The 17,594-nt window shown below is 37.6% G+C and overlaps 1 protein-coding gene across 4 annotated transcripts in view; it reads right to left on the bottom strand.

The window, feature by feature from the left end:
• The window catches only part of TPK1 (thiamin pyrophosphokinase 1), a 300,425-nt gene that overhangs the window by 97,556 nt on the left and 185,275 nt on the right, over positions 1-17,594 (bottom strand). For all 4 annotated transcript variants that reach the window (XM_077786372.1, XM_021531484.3, XM_021531487.3 and 1 more), the window contains one exon: positions 7,498-7,644. In XM_077786372.1, coding sequence (XP_077642498.1) covers positions 7,498-7,644 — 147 coding nt within the window. The remainder of the gene's footprint in view (positions 1-7,497; positions 7,645-17,594) is intronic.

Genomic DNA, 17,594 nt, shown 5'->3' on the forward strand with positions numbered 1-17,594 from the left:
TTTAAATCATAATCATAAAAATACTACAAAATCAATCTGCAAAGTACCAGTCTATGACACCTTCATACAGACAAGTATTTATATAATGTTATTTTTTAAAGTATAAAAATATGGTGCCTTTTAAAAATAGAAAGCTTATTGAAATATGTAAAAAATATTTAAATATTTTGGTAAAATTTGGAATCCATATTAACAGTATTTTAAAGTGCTTTTGCCTTTTTGTCTTCCTTTTTGGCCAAAAAATCTATTCACAACAAGTTTAGAAATTCTTTAGCTTGCTAAAACCTCCCAATATAGGAGTAAAGTCCTACCTGGGAAAAAGCTTAAATAAAATTGGAAAGAATATGCACACACATTATTCAGCTTTGTTCCATTCAGTTACAGAATAAAGATAAATTAAAATACTACTGTGATCTTCTTCAGCTTACCAATATTGTCAAAACAGGATAAAGTTTTACCAGCTTCCTATTGATCCCAGCTTATATATCAGCTCTTACCAATAAGCAAATGTCAAAGACAAACACTTAGTATTTTGCTGCTGACCATGTAATGAAAAGCAGAAGAATTGTTTTATAGTGAACAAAATTATTGATACTACATTGAACACAAAAGCCGAAAGTATCAGGCCACTGCAAAAATAAGTTGTTAAGGAAGGGGATGAAAAGATGGATTAACATTTTGAAGGAAAGAAAAGTCATTGACAAGTTTTGGGGAAAGAAACCTTTAACAAACTCCAAGTAAGATAATCAGCTTTGTAGCAAAAAACTTCTTGTGGTTTCCATAAAGCAACAAAATAGATATCATCATATTGACAAGATCATATCACAGCAGCTAGGGGCAACAACAGAGAGCAGGAATCTCATTGGAAGAGTTTTATTTAGGGCCAAGGTTCTCCTTGATGATCATTCATCAGCAGCTGCAGTAACTAATTAAAAATCTGGACAAATATTGAAAAAAGTTGTAAGCAGAACTGTTGATGCTTACCAAGTGCAAACTATTGATTTAGAATCACACTGGATGACTTCAGAATTTAGAAATACCTAAGTAATCCAATTAGACTCCTTACATCATCTTCTCTTGCAGACACCATTAAGATGTGAATTTAAAAACAGCTGTGTGATTATCATACCCTGCTACAGAGTATGACTTCTTTTTTAACAATTATGAACAGACGTAAATTTAATTTAATAAAGACTATTCTTTTCCACTTGGTAATGATGCTTTGGTACTTTCCTCTCTGAAAGATAGGTACTTTATTAAACTGGTTACCTGCAAGCTAACAAATTGATTTATGAATTTTTTGTTGTCAGTTTGTCTTCCTTATAAAGAAGAAATCCATAGATGTCATCCATAAAGTTGATGCAAATTGCACTTTTAACTAATGCTAAATAAACTGTTTAAAAGGATTTGACTATTTCAAAAGCTAATTATTATTTCTAAGGTTCTATATAATCTTTGTATATTTCATACTATACATCTGCTGATGTTGGAATAACATAAAGTTACAAAGAATATAGGTGTTAAGAGAAAATCCACCCAGAAGTTTCCTTGTGTAACAGTGAGAAGCAAGATAGCAAGTAAATATTTTCCAGATCAAAATGTTATTGACAAATATGAATTAATTTTGGATCACTGATATTTTTAAAAGAGAGAAATCCTGTGCAAAACCATGAAGCAACACCATGAAGCAAGACCAGTTCATAGCCATGAATTATCATGAATTAAGCCTAAGTGCTTCAGATCTGTAGCCTTTGGTAGGTCACATTTACACAGGACCACTACATTACCACAGGACAAGAATTAATTGGTCCAGCTGGATTTTCCCAGGAAAGAATAAAGAACCAGAATAGTTTAAGTCTTATTTTAAGAACAGAAGTTGAGCTGTAACCAAATCCTGAAAGTTTCTTACCAAAGAAAAAGAAGGAGACTAAGGCAGCTAAACTACCAACAAAGCAACTTCTTTTTTTTTTTTCCTTGAGAAACCATTTTAATGTAACACTAAACCCCTGGAAGCACAAAATATCAGTTTCTGCAAGGCTTTCTGTGAAGGACTCAGGCTCCCAGAGTAAAGTTGGATTAAGACTTGTCCTCAGCTAACAGTTTTTACATCACAGTGTCTCTGTCCAGCTGAAAGGCAGGCTTTCTCACTGAAAATGTCACAAGAAGAGGTATTTATCAAAGAATAAGAAGTTGTATATTTGTGAATTCCACAAGGAGCTTGAGGCACAAAGAAAGACTGCTTTGTCAAGTAGATTGAGTTCCAATAGTGCTCTTTGAGAGAAGATATCAAACCAGACAGAGAGCCTTTCGGGACAATAAACACTTTAAGTACTAAATTCAAGTTTAAATATTAGATACATGTTTAAATACCTTCCTTTAAAATTGCAATCTTTTTGAAACTGAATTTATCCATCAAAAATACATATCTAGGAAAAGAAGACATTAAATTTCCAATCCTAAAGTTATCCCCCATAGGAGGCACATTCATTAAGGATTTTCTCTACTGTGTGCAAGCCAGATCTGCTTCTTACACACATGAGGTGGTACAGAACTGATTGGGTAAATCATTCTTGACGTTCCTGCAAATTTCAAGAACTGACTGCCAGAGAAAACTCACAAGCTGAAGGTACATACCCTAAACTTCCCATTAAACTTTACAAGCATGGACACAAACCAAATCAAATCATATTGGCACAGAGAATTGTAGCAACAAAGCCCACAGTTTCCGGTCTTTGTACATTCTCTCACATCTGCTGCAGTGTCTCCATCTAGGAGCATGTCTCCATGCCGAGTCACTCTGTCTGCTCCTGTAAGTGGGTTCAGGTAACAGCTCTGGAACTCAAGCCAGGCACGTGCATGTGGCTGTTCCCTCTTGGCCCCACGACAAGTCGGTCCCTTGCAAACCTTTGGGAAGCAGCTCCTGGCCTGTGCCGACCCCGAGCGTGCCCAGGCGCCATCTGTGAGAAGGATGGCTGGCTCCCTCAGAAACTGTGCTTGGGACCATGCTAACTAATTATCTGCACAGCTTCCTGGATGGCAATATTTATGTTAATTAAGGGCCTTGCTAATACTGTTGTTACTATTACTGTGATACTATGTTCCACCCCAGTGCAGAGCAGAGGATGTAATGGCATTTTGTAAATAACCAAACGAGCCTCACAGCACCCATTCAGAGAAGGACATGGTTTTTATCCCATTTACAATCTAGGAGACTGTGGGATCAAAAGACAATGTACTTCTCTTCAAGGAAATTATGGTAAAGAGCCAAGAAAAAGCGATAGAATTCTTGATTCTTATTGCTCACATTTAGCTCCTGGGCCACTACCTATGATGTTAAATTATTAATAATTTCTTTCAGGGAAAGCAGGCATGCACTCACAAGAGAAGCTGGGTGCAAGAAAAAGGGTTATCAAAGTATTCACATACTCTTTCAAAAGAGTTAGTTAACTGACAAAAATATGCTGCTGTAATGCATTTTCATGTGCAGGCAGCAATTCCCCTCTACATCCTAGGGCTGGAATCCTGTGTGGGGAAAACTGAACTGCTCAGTATATGTAAAAGACAGGCCTCATTAACTCTTGGACATCTTCTCATTTCTTGGTCATAAATCCTATTACCTTGTATTACAAACTGCCATAAAACTCACAGATAAAAGATAATTTATGCTCAGTGTACAGAAGCTAATGTTTCTGTACTCCTGAGAAGCACACAACCAGAAAATGAGAAAGTATGTATGTGAAACCTTAAGCCATTCATATTGAGCATGGCTAGCATGATAAACATGACTCTAAGGGAATTATGCTCTTCAGCCAGGGTATAGTCTAATGGTAATTGATATTACCAAATTTCTAACATAAAATGTATGAACTCTTGCATAAAATATCCTGCTTATAAAGACTGATTACTCCTTATTAAAAATTCAAGCTTTCCTCCCTCCTCCACTACAGATGAAATATGACATCTATTTAGTACACAGGTACATTTTTTTCTTTTTTTTTCAAACTCCAATCATCAGATAAAAAAATGCTTCATAACAAGCATCACATCCTGGAATTCTTGCAAAGTTTCCCTATTTCTGACTCCTGTCCTAATTAGTGTTGCATGGCATACAAAAAAGTAACAGCCCTTGGAGTTGGCAGAATCAAAGGCAGCTCAATCTTTTATTTTCTTTTTCTCTGAAGCATTTTAAATTCCTCAGACTTTGGCACCGATTTTAACTGTATTGGTTATCTGCTCAAAGGAATATTTTGCTTTTGTGAAGACTGAGCAAATGTGCTCAATTAGGCTGCTTGTCACGTTTTCCTTTCCCATTCAGACAAAAGAAAATCTTTCACTGTCAATTTATAAATTCTGTAGCTACAAACTATGTTCTCATTGTGTGGGCCCTTCCATAGGTACAACTCATTTCATGCCTGCTTTCTTCAATATTTTTTTAGTGTTTTGACATATATTGGAATTAATTTATCTAAATTTACATACTTACAGTCTGTATTTCAGCCTCCCACCCAGTTTCTCCATAGAGATCATGGAGACGGGTATTTATGGGATGCAATTATTCCCATCTTTTTTCTCATTTCCTTACAGGAGCTCATCCTTAAAGGTCAGAAATGAACATAAGAGTTTACTTCCTTCTAGTTTTCTTTGCTTTCCATGCCAAAACATTTTTATCTATATAATTCAAAAACTTGCACTGTCTGTCTATCTATTTCCCAAGACATGCCTCAATACTCTAAGTTCGAATTACTCTTACATTCAGTACTTGGATAATGCTAATGACTGATCAAAAAAAGGCTTTGTTTACCTGATCCACCTTGCCTGGTAGTCTGCACTGGATCCCAAATCAGGCATTGTCCTTGCTGTCTTCCTCTTCCAACCCTGAAAACTTTTAGCAAGTCCATAATGTTTCCTGCAATACTGTGGATCCTTCACAAGTGTGTTAAATATTGATGTATTTCTTCTACCATAACCTTCTACACCAACATTGTAACAATGTGAAATCTCTCTCTTTCAAACAATTAATAGATTTTTGATGGCCTTAGATATCTACTCACACCATCCTCCTCCTAGTTTCTGCAGTGGTAACTATAAATTCAGCAGCTTGACTTGTTATGACCCTTGTTATCCTTCCCAGGGCTCCCAAGGAATTACCAGTCTATGTGCTGTATCCAAATACTTTAGATTCTGCCTAGGTACACACAACATAGAACCACTCTCCTGCTACACTGAATCAAAGGCTAACATTATTTGCAAACAAAACCATAATTATGCTTTGCTCATATATTTTATCCAATAAAGATCAGATTCTTCTTCCCAAGAGAGAAAGTTTCTCTTCTACATTTATAGAAATGTTTCTGTTCTACATTTGTAGAAAAAACAACATGCCCTCAACTTTATCATTTGCATCAGCATTTGAATCTCAAAACCTTGCTTCATTTATTGCACAGTTTCCAGACTTGCATTTTGAACAGTCAGTGTGTCTCCCATTGTGTTAAACTCCTTCCTACCTTGATTTTAAATTACAAAGGGAAGAGAGGGAAAAGAGAGAATGTCATGATTGTGGCTGTTTGGAAGATAAAAATATCAAGCTGAACTCCATTAAAAAAAAAACAAAAACCAACCAACCAAAAAAAAAAACCCAAAACCCCAAACCTCACCCCCCTGCAAAAGAAACAAAACAAAACAAAACAAAACAAAACAAAACAAAACAAAAAAAAACCCAAAAAAACCCAAAAAACCCCCAAACAAATCCCAAATACAAAAAATGAGAGAGAGTACTTCCAAGCTTAGGACCCTTCTTTCTCTCAGTTTATAAACTACTCACTCTTTAAACCAAAAAAAACTATGCAGGAATAATATTATCTGTTATTACCCACAACAGTTGAGTGAAGATGTCGACAATGACAAGCTTAAACCAACAATGAAAAGCAATTTTTTGTCAAAGTTAACACTAAGGTTGTTTAAATGGCCTGCTCCTATAGCTGTCCCTTATTTCTGTATGCTAGAAACAGCCTGAAGTTTCCTGTGGAACTTTGTCCATCAAAAAAAAAAAAAAAATTAAAAGCTTTTTGTATGGCATTATTAAAAATAGAACAAAGAAGTTTCCAGAAGAAAAACCAATTAGCAACCTCCCATTTCTATTTTAAATGCACAGATCATGTTGGTTTTTTCAAGTTGTAAAGTTGTAAAGGCTTTAATTATTCATGGAAGACTCATGAAAGCAACCTTAGGCATTGCATTTTAAAGCCACTTATGGAAAAGATGAATAAAAATAATTATAAATCTTTCCAGTCTTAGCAAGAGTTTTGTACTTTAAACTGGAAACTGTCCACTTTATTTCAGCTCTTCAACATGTTCTTAGAAATACCCTAAAGGAAACTTACAGTTGTCAGTGAAGTACTGCACTCACAGATCAATTACCAACAAGTTACTCCTGACTTTTAGATTTTTACCACAGTTCTCCTTTATTTCTCTTTCCCGCTCACTCTGCTACCTCCATCTATTTAGCTGTGCAACTAATCATCAGAGTAATTCCTCAGCATAGTGGCAAAAGAGCTCCTGTGCCTACTACCTTTCTTGCAGACAAAGTGCTTCAAATTGTTAATACAGCACCTGACCCTGTGGCTTTAAATCTATACTCTCATAGAACTTCATTAATGCTTTTCTCAAATTACACTGAAGCACATCTGGTGCAAGGCTGTGTCAAATTTATCTGTGAATGTTATTTATTTTAATAGAATCAGCTTTCCAACAGAAACTGGAAAAGTTAGGTAAGCTTTTAGAAATCTTGCCAAGGAGAAAACATATTTTCAAAAAAATAAATGAATCCATGTTAAAGAACAGTGTTTGATGTTTAGCTTCGCCTTTAATTTAAATCTCAGAAGCAGAAGATTAGCAAGATATTTTGTGTATGTTGTTTTACGAATCAATAAATGCAATAACAGATCTGAAAAACCACAGAAATAACACATCTTAAATAAATTCCCTCATTGATACCAGATGGATTCCCATCATAATGAACTGTGCCATTCAGACTGCATAGGAATTCTGCCTTATGTGTATGTCAGGTACTCCCTCACAACATCCTCTCACATAATTTCTTTGTTCATCTTATGGAAGACATCCATATTGCTACTTAACATGAAAAAGGGGTGTGTGCTAAATTTAGACATACTGGAATCTATTTTAAAAGGTTAACTATTTTTTTTTCCAATCTATAATCAATTGTCTATATTTACCCAATTCAGTTTTCTTATTTTCTGGTTTTCTTGTTTCTCCCCTTTTAAACAAATTTATCATGAGCAAATTAAATGCAATCTTTTCCAGAGGAGGAATTCAGAGCCCTTCATTTGCTGTCCACCTGACTGCAATGTATTTTATATTTCAGCTCTGACCCTACAGAACACAACTGATAAAGTGAGCATTTAATGGTATAAGACCTATAGTGTCAGGGTGGGTGGAAGGTCACTTTATTACAAAGTAACTTCTCACAGCACTTACAGGTTGAAGCAGGTAAATCAGTGAGCACTCCTGGATAATTATCACGGGAGAAGGAGTGATATTTGTTGCAAGAAAAAGTGTTTCCACCGATGCCATTGTTTGGTCAAAGCGTCCTCCAAGTCCACCCAAAGCCACAATCACATCGACCTAAAAGACAGAACAAAAAGACTCACCAAGAAACTCTCAGGAATGATCTTTGGACCTTAAAATCCACAATAAAATCAGTCTGAGGAAAAAAAAAATAGAAAAAAATACCTACTGACTATAGAAAAACAAATGTCAAATACAGTTATTTACTCCCATTACAGATAAATACCATGATGTGATTTTTCAGCTGAGTATTAAAGCACCATAAATCCATGGCCAACATGTGGAACTTTTTGAAAGGACATAACCATTCTCCCTAACATGCCTATTACTTATAATACCTATTACCTAAAAGACCAGTCTTTGAAGGTACTAACCTGTCTGTCCTGAATATATAGTCTAGGATATATAACTCCACATGAAAGCTCCTTAGATAAGCGTGGTATATCTGGGCCACAGAATCCCCAGTTCTTTGCATCATTTCATTATTATAATCACAGTTCACAGAGCAAATAAAGGTTAAGCCATTATGTCTCATTCTCACTCCTACCATACCAATGTACAAGCAATACCACTCAAAGGCTGGCCTTACTCAAGATTAAAAGTACTACCATATAGAAGGTTCTGCCCCAAGTGACTAGGATATCACCTCCCAGCTGTCAGGGACAGACAGCCACAGGAGCATTCTCCAGTCCCAGTCACACAGAAAACACTGACTGCTTACAATATGCATGGAGTTGGACTGTTCTGGCTCAATTCTCTCACACAGGTGTTCCAGACTCTGAACACTTTATTTCCTATAAGCAGAAAAGGAATATTCAAAAGTCTTGGTTAAGAGCTTTTGGGTCCTTAAATAAAAGGTCGCTGAGTGCAAAGTATTATTATTATTATTACTTCCATAATGTGAATCAGTTATGTTCAGTAATTGTATTTTAAAAAGCTAATGCTAAGTCACATCTAGGGCCCTAAGATATTGCAGCTCTGAAGTCTTTAGAAGTTGCTTTGCCAACAGCCATCTGGTTAAGTTTCCAACTTTACAGATCTTAAGTCTATGGTTTCTGTGATTACATGAAATTTTACTCAACCCAAGAGCCACATAATGGTGCTCTATGTATCTGGAATGATGTATTAATAGTATCAGCTTCTATTTTTATTACCAGGTCTAGGGCTTTATGATTCCGTTGAATATTTTGCATGAAAATTAAAGTCTTGAAGAGATATACCATTTTTCTCACTACCACCTGGAAAATTCTTCAGAGGCCAGAGTGGATCAATATAACACATTACACTAGCAGCAAACCCTGAAACAAAAAAAAACTATCCTTGTACTGCTGACAGCATGTATTTTCTGTGCAGATTACAGATCACACAGACCAAATGTACAACCAAGAGAATACGAATAGTAAGAAAACCAATCCTTAAACAGAAGACAAAATAGCAAAAGGTAAAAAGCATGTGTTCCCAGCTGAGCCATAATACCATAATATATTTTCCCTTTTATTGATTCCACTTTAGAAACAAACTGCTTTTGTTTGACTGGTGATGACTGTGAGTTAAAAGGGTGGCTTGATTCTCTGAAAATTATACTACTACTCAGACCCACCAACACCCACCACGAGACAGCCAGCACTAAAATGCTCCTCTCCTTCCCCAAGAGAGGCCATGGAGAAAATCAGACTTACTAACCTGGAACCACACTGAAATTAAGGAGGCTTGACAAAGGATCAGCATCCACATGTATGTTTTTTTTCCTTCTAAGCAATGGGACTGAATATTAGCCTAGATTAATCTTCAAGAAACCAAGCAACTACTGTATAGTTTCTTGGTTTATATATGTCTCACCAAAACTTGTTTGTTTTGGCTTTGATGATTGGTACCAATATAAAAGGTAAGAATGAAGGAAATACAGAATTCCTTTGACTTGGAATTGAAAAGATGCAATAACATTCTAAATGCGTCTTCCTTCCCTCATAAACCCTTGTTATTCTCACATGTGTGCTTCCCATGAAGTACAGTACCTAGCTCAAATGATGAAGTGCACAGAACTGCAAAGTTGAAGAAAAATGCAGAAAACCCCCCACTTCTTATATTTTCAAGTAATACAGAATTACAGAATACTCCTTATTCAGTTGGAACAGTGCAGTCTTGTAGATTGGTTACCAAAAAGGAAGAAATAAAACCAATATAGCATGGAGTAGGCATCCTGAAAAGGCATTCATAAACCAGGGTATGGGGCTGAGTTGTGTTGGGAGAAGGATAATAAAGATATTTGAAAAAGGAATGTATCCATTATTTAGGGTTTGCATGGATTGTGAAAATGAAAAACACAAGCATGTGGCAGTTATGCAAACAAACCCAGCTGCAGTATGAGAGGAACAGACAGAGAGAAAACCTAAAATTCTGCACTTCTGTGACAGTTTACAGTACCACCTTTCACTGGATAATCTTGGCAGAAGTGACAGGCATCCAGACATTGTAGGACTTTTAGAGCCTTTATTTGAAGGTTTAGGCATTCACACTTTATTTATTAAAAAAAAAAAAAAACAAATAAAAAGGCTAGGTGCAACCAAAACCTCAAGAACCTTTTCATCCTAAAGCTATCACCTCTGTTAAAAAAAGAAAAACAACCTAAAAAACACAACACAAAAACCCAAACTAACAAAACAATCAGTTCCTTCCCTGCAATCACTGCTCCTGTCACTCTGCCAAGAACTTAAGAAAATTGATGTGCCATGAAAGCATGTACACAACTCTGTGTTATTCTAGAACCTAGAGTGACAAAGAACAAAGTGAATACCCAAGGACTGGTACATTTAGATATTCCCACACTACAGAGAAGAAAGGCCATTCGTTTTTGCACTATGATTTCCTGCATACCACAGGCCACAGAATTAATCCAGTTACTACTAATGAGCCCAGCAGGCAACATTTGACTAACACACTGTACTTCAATTGAAATGTCCATGTTTCACTTAAATGTCCCATCACCAGTCCCCTTCACAATTTGTTTTCACACTGTGTCATTCATTTCCTGAGAAAAGACATAAAATCATAAATAACTATAGAGAACAGCTTATATCATTGCTGGCACATACTCTTGGGCTATCTATAACCTGAATTAAATACACAGTATCCTTAAAGGCTATAAAGCTTTAACTTAGAAATCGTTGAAGATCTAAGGGTAGGATCCAGTCATCTTTAAAAGATACACCCATATGTTAGTATGTCTTGAGAAAGTTTTAGAAGTCACTATCAAAGAGCAGGGTAGTTAAAAGGAGAAGGAAAGCATAGAGTAAGACTTTGTGCTGGCAATTCAGGGACGTATTTTTTTGTTCTCCCTCAAACTGTAATTCAGAGGCTGCTGCAACCAAGTAGAGCTGAGGCTCTCACCACATCAGAATGAAGTTGCTCAGGTTCCTGCTTCCACTCTCACAGAGACTACTGAAATGGACAGCCTGCTGTAAACTCTTTGCAGGCTTGCTAAATTAAACACTGTGAAAGCTGGCCCAGCTGACATTCCTCTTTCTATCATAAATGGGTTAAATACAAAGAAGATTTTCACTTTATGACCGAGGAACACGCATTTAAGGACACAGGAAGCTTGGAACTACCTGGAGTGGGTGAAAAGAGAGCACTACCTAACTTTGCAATGTCAGCAGTGCCATGACATAAAAGTGAAGTCCAATGCTCAAACTGACAGCAAATTATGCTCACTCATTATCTCTGATAAGAAATCCTCTCCCCAGGGAGAGGCCAGAAAACTCAAAGGACTTTCTTCCCTATGAGTTCACTTTTAGCCAGACAACATTGTCTAAGTCTCAAGGAGGTAGGTAGATGAAAGGAAACAAATTTACTAACAACAACCAGCAGCACTGAAAGAACTGCAAAGGGCTCCCCTAAAGGAAAAAAGGACGGCAAGAGTAATTAAGACCATGTAAAAGTTCTGGAGTTATGACTAAACCTCCCCCTCCTCTGAGATTATGGAGACCATCCATAGCTAATATCCAAGATATTAGTATGCCAATTACAGTTAGATATCTGATTGGAAAATAGTGGGTTTTTAGCACCTTCTCACTTCACTGAAATCCTTTCATCTCCACAGCCTTTCTTAATTTTCTAGAATTCATAAGATCATTCCTTTAATTTAATTTTTAAAGGAATATGACATAGACAACAAAATTATTGTACTAATATGCATAGCGTGTTGGAAGTTTATTATATGCTTAAATATATATATATATATATATACATATATATAAGTATCTCATGTTGAAAAGCAAGCAATTAAGTAGTTATGTGAATGGTATTTATTGCTTTATTGGTTTGCTTTATTGGTTTGTCATTTTATCAATTTTGAGCAGTTTACAAGAAAAGCATTTTTTTCTTCATAAGGCAATTTGTCAGTTCAGGATGTGGTTTAAATTATTTTCTGGTCATTGCATCAGCTTTAATACCAAAGACTTTAAAACACACCAAGCACTTCCCTTGATAACAAATGGGACAAAGTAGATTTTAACGCATTTGCCCATAGCTGTGCCAGAGCTCCTGTACTGGCCAAATAAGTAATTTTTTATATTGTTCTCAAAATTTCAATGTAAATTTAATGGACTACTAAAATCCCACAATCCAATGTTAAATATGTAGCAAAATATGGTCCAGTTGAGTTGATTATACTGGCTCCCTAGCTCAGTGTTTTACAGAAAAGGTATGACATTAGTGTCTGTAGAAATTAGATGCTGAACCACACAGCAGCATCTGAACTTTGCTCAGGTAGAATCCTCTTTATTTTAGCCAGAATTTTCTTGTTGCTTCAGCCATGTGACTCTTTTGGGAACAAGAGCTCTCAGTCAAAGACTGCCATCCTGTTTGTGTACCTGAGATGATAACCTTCAATCAGCTTCATCCTCACCCCACTGACTCCACTAATCTATATATTATATTGTTCCAGCTCCCTCACAAAGCATTTCTTCCTTTTTATCTTCATTTTCTTACAGTTTCACCCAAGTGTTTTCTCTATTGGTAATGCTTTTTATTTCAAATAAGATGTTAATTCTCTCTGTTAATGACATAATAAGTATGCAAAGAGATTGCATTTGCCTGCTTAAAGCAAGAAACATATGATGGTAAAATGGAAATTAGAAAGATAATCTCTAAATACAGAAACATACTTGTTCACCCAACTTGAGTCACTGGAAACATTTTAAAATTGGTTTTATTATTGATTTGTGTTTACATCTCTGCTTGAATAACTATTTAAAAAAAAATGAAGCTTTGGCTTTGCCCTCTTTTGCAGGTATATGGAATGTCTGAGAGTATATATAACAAAAACATGAACTTCATGACCATTGACTTTATTACTTAAAGAAACTGAATTGACAAAATCTTTGTGCACTGCTGGATCCCAAGCAATCTGAATTTGACTTCCTGCTTTTGTCCTGAATATTTGTGTATGACCTTGTTCAAAAAATGCTCGATGTTCCTGTGGTAGAGAAGGGGCACCAACAACTCCTTCTCTGCTACTGCTGGTCAACTGGAGCAAAGCTTTACAATTCTTTCTGTGTGTGAGATAAGGGTCACTGGAATTCTTTATTGCCTAAGATTTTCTGGGTGAAGGGTTTGTCTGTACTCCTGACTGTCATCATGCTGTTCTGAGTAGGTAAAAGCACTACAAATCTTCAAGCAATTTGTTTACTGATGCTCTGAAATAAAATGTGTGCTAGTTTTGATCCAGACACATTTATTTTGCGAATTAACAAGGATTCCAGGACTATCAATCACTTGTCTTCTGTAAAATCATAAAATCTTCTCTTCTTTTAAAACAGTATGAAAAAACATTCATAAGCTAACCGTTCTCTTCCCATAACTGAACTACTGTAATCCACAATGTGCACTGTAGTATCACCACCATGGAAGTGTGAAATCAATAACTAAACTGTCATATCCCTAAGAAAGGAAGTACTGGGTTTATATGAAGTGCAATGCAAAAGGTCTTTAGAAGATTATATTAAAATGGACCAGCAAATATCTTCAGTGATCTAATATCCACTTGATTCCAGTGCCAGAAGCTGTGTTTGGCACATGCTGTGATTTTAATAATTCCGAATCCTGCCTTCAGGAGTCAAAATAAGAAAATAACTACAAACTCTCATCAATGAACAATTCAAAGAAGGAAAAAAAATTTCAAGAGAATCTGTTAATTGCAAGCTCTGTATCCCACATTTCTCTTAACTCTGGCTGTCAGTCTTTCCCGCAGTAGCCTTTCTCCCCGTCCCTGCAAAACATTTCCATGTTGTCACAAGATCAGCAGGGCAACACAAGCAGAGCCCGATGTTTCTCAGCCAGCAGGGCCCCCAACCCCTGCACTGATGCCTTGTCCCGTGTGGATCCCACACCCCTCAACAAGAGCCAGTGCTGCAGGTTAACCCAGTCCTGCAGGGTCAGCGGGCGGGAAGGACACTGCACAGGGAAGAGGCTTTTTGTTGCAAAGGGTCTCTCTTCAAAGCATCTATTCTTCCCTTAGTGGATACAGATCATGATCCAAACCAGGGAGCCTTGCCCTGGACTGTGGCTCCTGCTGCAGCCTGCTTGGCAGTCTTGTACAGGAAGGTCTCTGGCTACTCAGGACTTGATGGATCAGGCACTGGAAGTTCTGCCTGCTGGCCCACAAACATGACCTACATCCTGTATCAGTGAGAGCGTGTGCACCTTGCACACCTCCGTGAACCCTGACAACTTCCCTTTGATTTCCCCTGCAGTTCTGTGGGGCGTTAATCTGCCAGGCAGTCACTCAGCCTCTCTCACTGCCTCTCCTCAACAGGGCAGGGGGAGAAAATGAGATGAGAAAGCTCATGGGTCAGGACAAGGACAGGGAAATTGTTCAATTACCATCACAGGCAAAGCAGACTTCACTTAGGGAAAATTAATTTAATTTACTGCCAATTAAAAATCAAGTTAGAGAGGAAAAAAAATAAAAACAAAACCCACCTTTCCATCACTCATCTGTTTTACAGGCGCAACTTCACTTCTTCATTCCTCACTCCTCTATCTCACCATTCCCCTGAGTGGCACAGGGAAACAGGGTACTGTGGTCAGTTCATACCAGCTCCTCTCTGATGCTCTTTCCTTATCATATTCTGCTACAGTCTGGGGTTCTCTCCACAGAATTCAGCACTTTAGGAACAAACTCTTCCACCATGGGTCCAGCACATCCTGTGGCTCCTTCCAGGAGCCTGCTTCTGCGAGGTCTCATCTTCCCAGCCTGCAGCTTCCTTCAGGGCACATCCTCCTGCTCTGGCACATCTCCACTGCCTGCAGCACAGATATCTGCTCCACTGTGGTGTCCCATGGGTGGACACCTGCTCCAGCATGGGCTCCTCTGCACAGGCTGCATCTGCCTCGGGAGAGATCCAGCTGCTGTGCCCAGGGTTCTCCAGGGGAATCTGGAGGCTGGAGCCCTTCCTTCTGCTCTCCCATTGGTGCTGACACAGCTGTTCTGTCCCCCTTTTCCCCTCACCCCTCCCTCCCTGCCTGGACTGAGGGGATCAGCTGTGCCTCTCTTCATGGACACCATGTGCTCCACCAGCACCTGGGCACACAAACCTGACTATGCATGTTTCTCTGGAAGCTTGAGATGAAGAGAAGACGTGCATCTCCTTTCCCACCACAACTTCATGTGGTTCTGTTTCAGTTCCTGTTCAGATGCTGGTCCAGGACCCTTTGTGGAAAGCCCACAGAGGAAGCTAAACAAACCCATGATGTGGTGAGGCAACGGGGTAGGATTTCTGTGGCTAGGGGCGTCCACATGAACAGCTGCCAGCTGCCCACAGACACATCCCCATGAACAGGGGACACTGACTTCAGCACTACTGAGAGTTGAGACCTTTGCCTGTGACTTTCTAGACCAGGTGTGTCTTTTCTTTAAAACTAGCTTTCTGCCTGGTTTTGTTTTCAATTTTGTCATATTAATTTTAGGTGTCAAATTTTAAGGAAAGAATCATAGAATTTTAAGGGGAAGCCTTCCATACAAAGTACAGAAACTTAAAGAATCTCAATTTCCAGTACATATATGTATATATATACACACACATAAATTTTTTTTAACTCGGGCACTTTCCCACTGTAACATCTAGCAGTGAATTCTGCATAAAAGACATCCCAAGTAAGGCAGAGCTTTGGAGGACCTTCACTCTCCTGCAGCAGCATCACAGAGGACATAACAGCCTGAGGCACTTGTCTCCAGCTAGTGCAGGACGTTATCTCTGCTATTTAAAATGTTTAAACTCGGGTTCACACAGGTCTGAAGATCTCCCAATAGGTCCCAACAGAAGAGTAATATTTTCAGCTGGTCTGAACATTAATCTTCATGATGAACAAGGGGATAATAACCTGTCCTATTATACTCTAGAGACAAATAGAAAACTTGAAACTAAAGATGGAAATCTTTTCCTGTGTCTCTCAGGCCCCAATGGTTCCTCTTTTGAGTGATTTTACTGAATACCTGGGCAGTACACAATGGCTTTTTTTTTTCCTAGGGAATGCAGACTTGCAGAGAGAAGTCTTGGATTTATACATTAATTTCAAAGAAGCTGGACATATTTTTATACTGAAGGAAGTACATTATGATCTAGATGTCAATTTTCCTCGTCAGTGTAGTTTCAATATTTATAGCAGGTAAGTTAAACATAGCCTGAGTAATTACAGAATTAATTTTATTTTTCTACACTGTCCTCTAGACCGTATAAATTTAGCCACACACTTTAAAAGAAATGAAGCATGATTTCTTAAACTGGAGGCGCTTGTGAAGCTGTAAACATTTTATGTTCAGATTTAATTTGCAGAAAATATTGAGCTTTAATTGTTCAGTACTTAGTTGTTCAGTTGTTTAAAAGGGAAACTCGATGGGTTCTTCTTAGTCAAGTTGAAGAGACCATCCCTTGTCAGTGGCAAAATAAAAGGTAGGTGATTTAATAAGGAATAGCACGAGCACCAGAACTAGCAAATCCTGATTTGCTGCCAGGGCAGTTCTGCTATGAAGACCCTTCAGTCCCTACTTTTATTGAGCTTTTGCTACTGCCTTTTTTTACTGTGGTAATACTGTAGGGGCCTTTCATATGTTATCAGTCTGGCTCATTTTCTCAATATTTGTTAAGAGTTAAATTACTCTACAGTCCTCTGCCCCTTCTTGAACAGCATTGGTATCAGCATTGGTATCAGCAAAGACGTGCAGAGTTAAATGTCAGGAAAAGCCAAAGGATTGCAGAAAACAATGAGTCCTCAGGACTATAGGCTAAAACATTTCTGTGTAGCATCAGTCACAGACTTTTGCTTTCCTATGGTCTTAATACCTTCCTCTGCCCTCTGCCCCAATACTTCTAGATAAGGAAAGGAAGAGATTAACTTCTCCTGGCTATTCAAAGGCTATACAATATTGCAAAAAGATAGAATATGTCATGGAAAAAACCCCTAAATAATCCAAAACCAGTAAGTAAGCATTCTTATATACATTACTTAGGTTAAATAAGTTTATTTGAATAGAATAAAAAAAGAAGCCACAGGAGAAGATAATCTGTTGACTGATTCACCCTCTGCTTTAAGGACCAGATCACTGCAGCTCATGAAGTTATCAAAGTGTGCCCTCTAAAGCCAGTGTTTCTTACACTCAGTAATGTAGAAAACTGCTAGAAGTTTTTATGAAACTCTCTCTACAGCAGCCAAAACACCTGTCATTCTTGACAGGCATCTCAATTTAGTAAGAAGAAACCACTGTGAGTTGTAAAAAATGCTCTATTATAATTTGCAGTTAAAATTTATCACACTAGCTCAAATTTCTTGATAGGCTTAACAATAAACTTACATTCCATTAACTAAACAAAATCTTATAAAAACAGTTGCAACTTATGGGAGATTTCATAACATCACAATATTCATATATCAAGCGAAAAACCCAAACCCAAGTTATTTATGAAATCTCAGGCAACAAACTGAGGTCTCAGTCTTTGAATTGCAAAAAA

This window comes from Lonchura striata, chromosome 1 (genome assembly GCF_046129695.1).
Source record: "Lonchura striata isolate bLonStr1 chromosome 1, bLonStr1.mat, whole genome shotgun sequence".
In the NCBI taxonomy this organism is placed as follows: domain Eukaryota; kingdom Metazoa; phylum Chordata; class Aves; order Passeriformes; family Estrildidae; genus Lonchura; species Lonchura striata.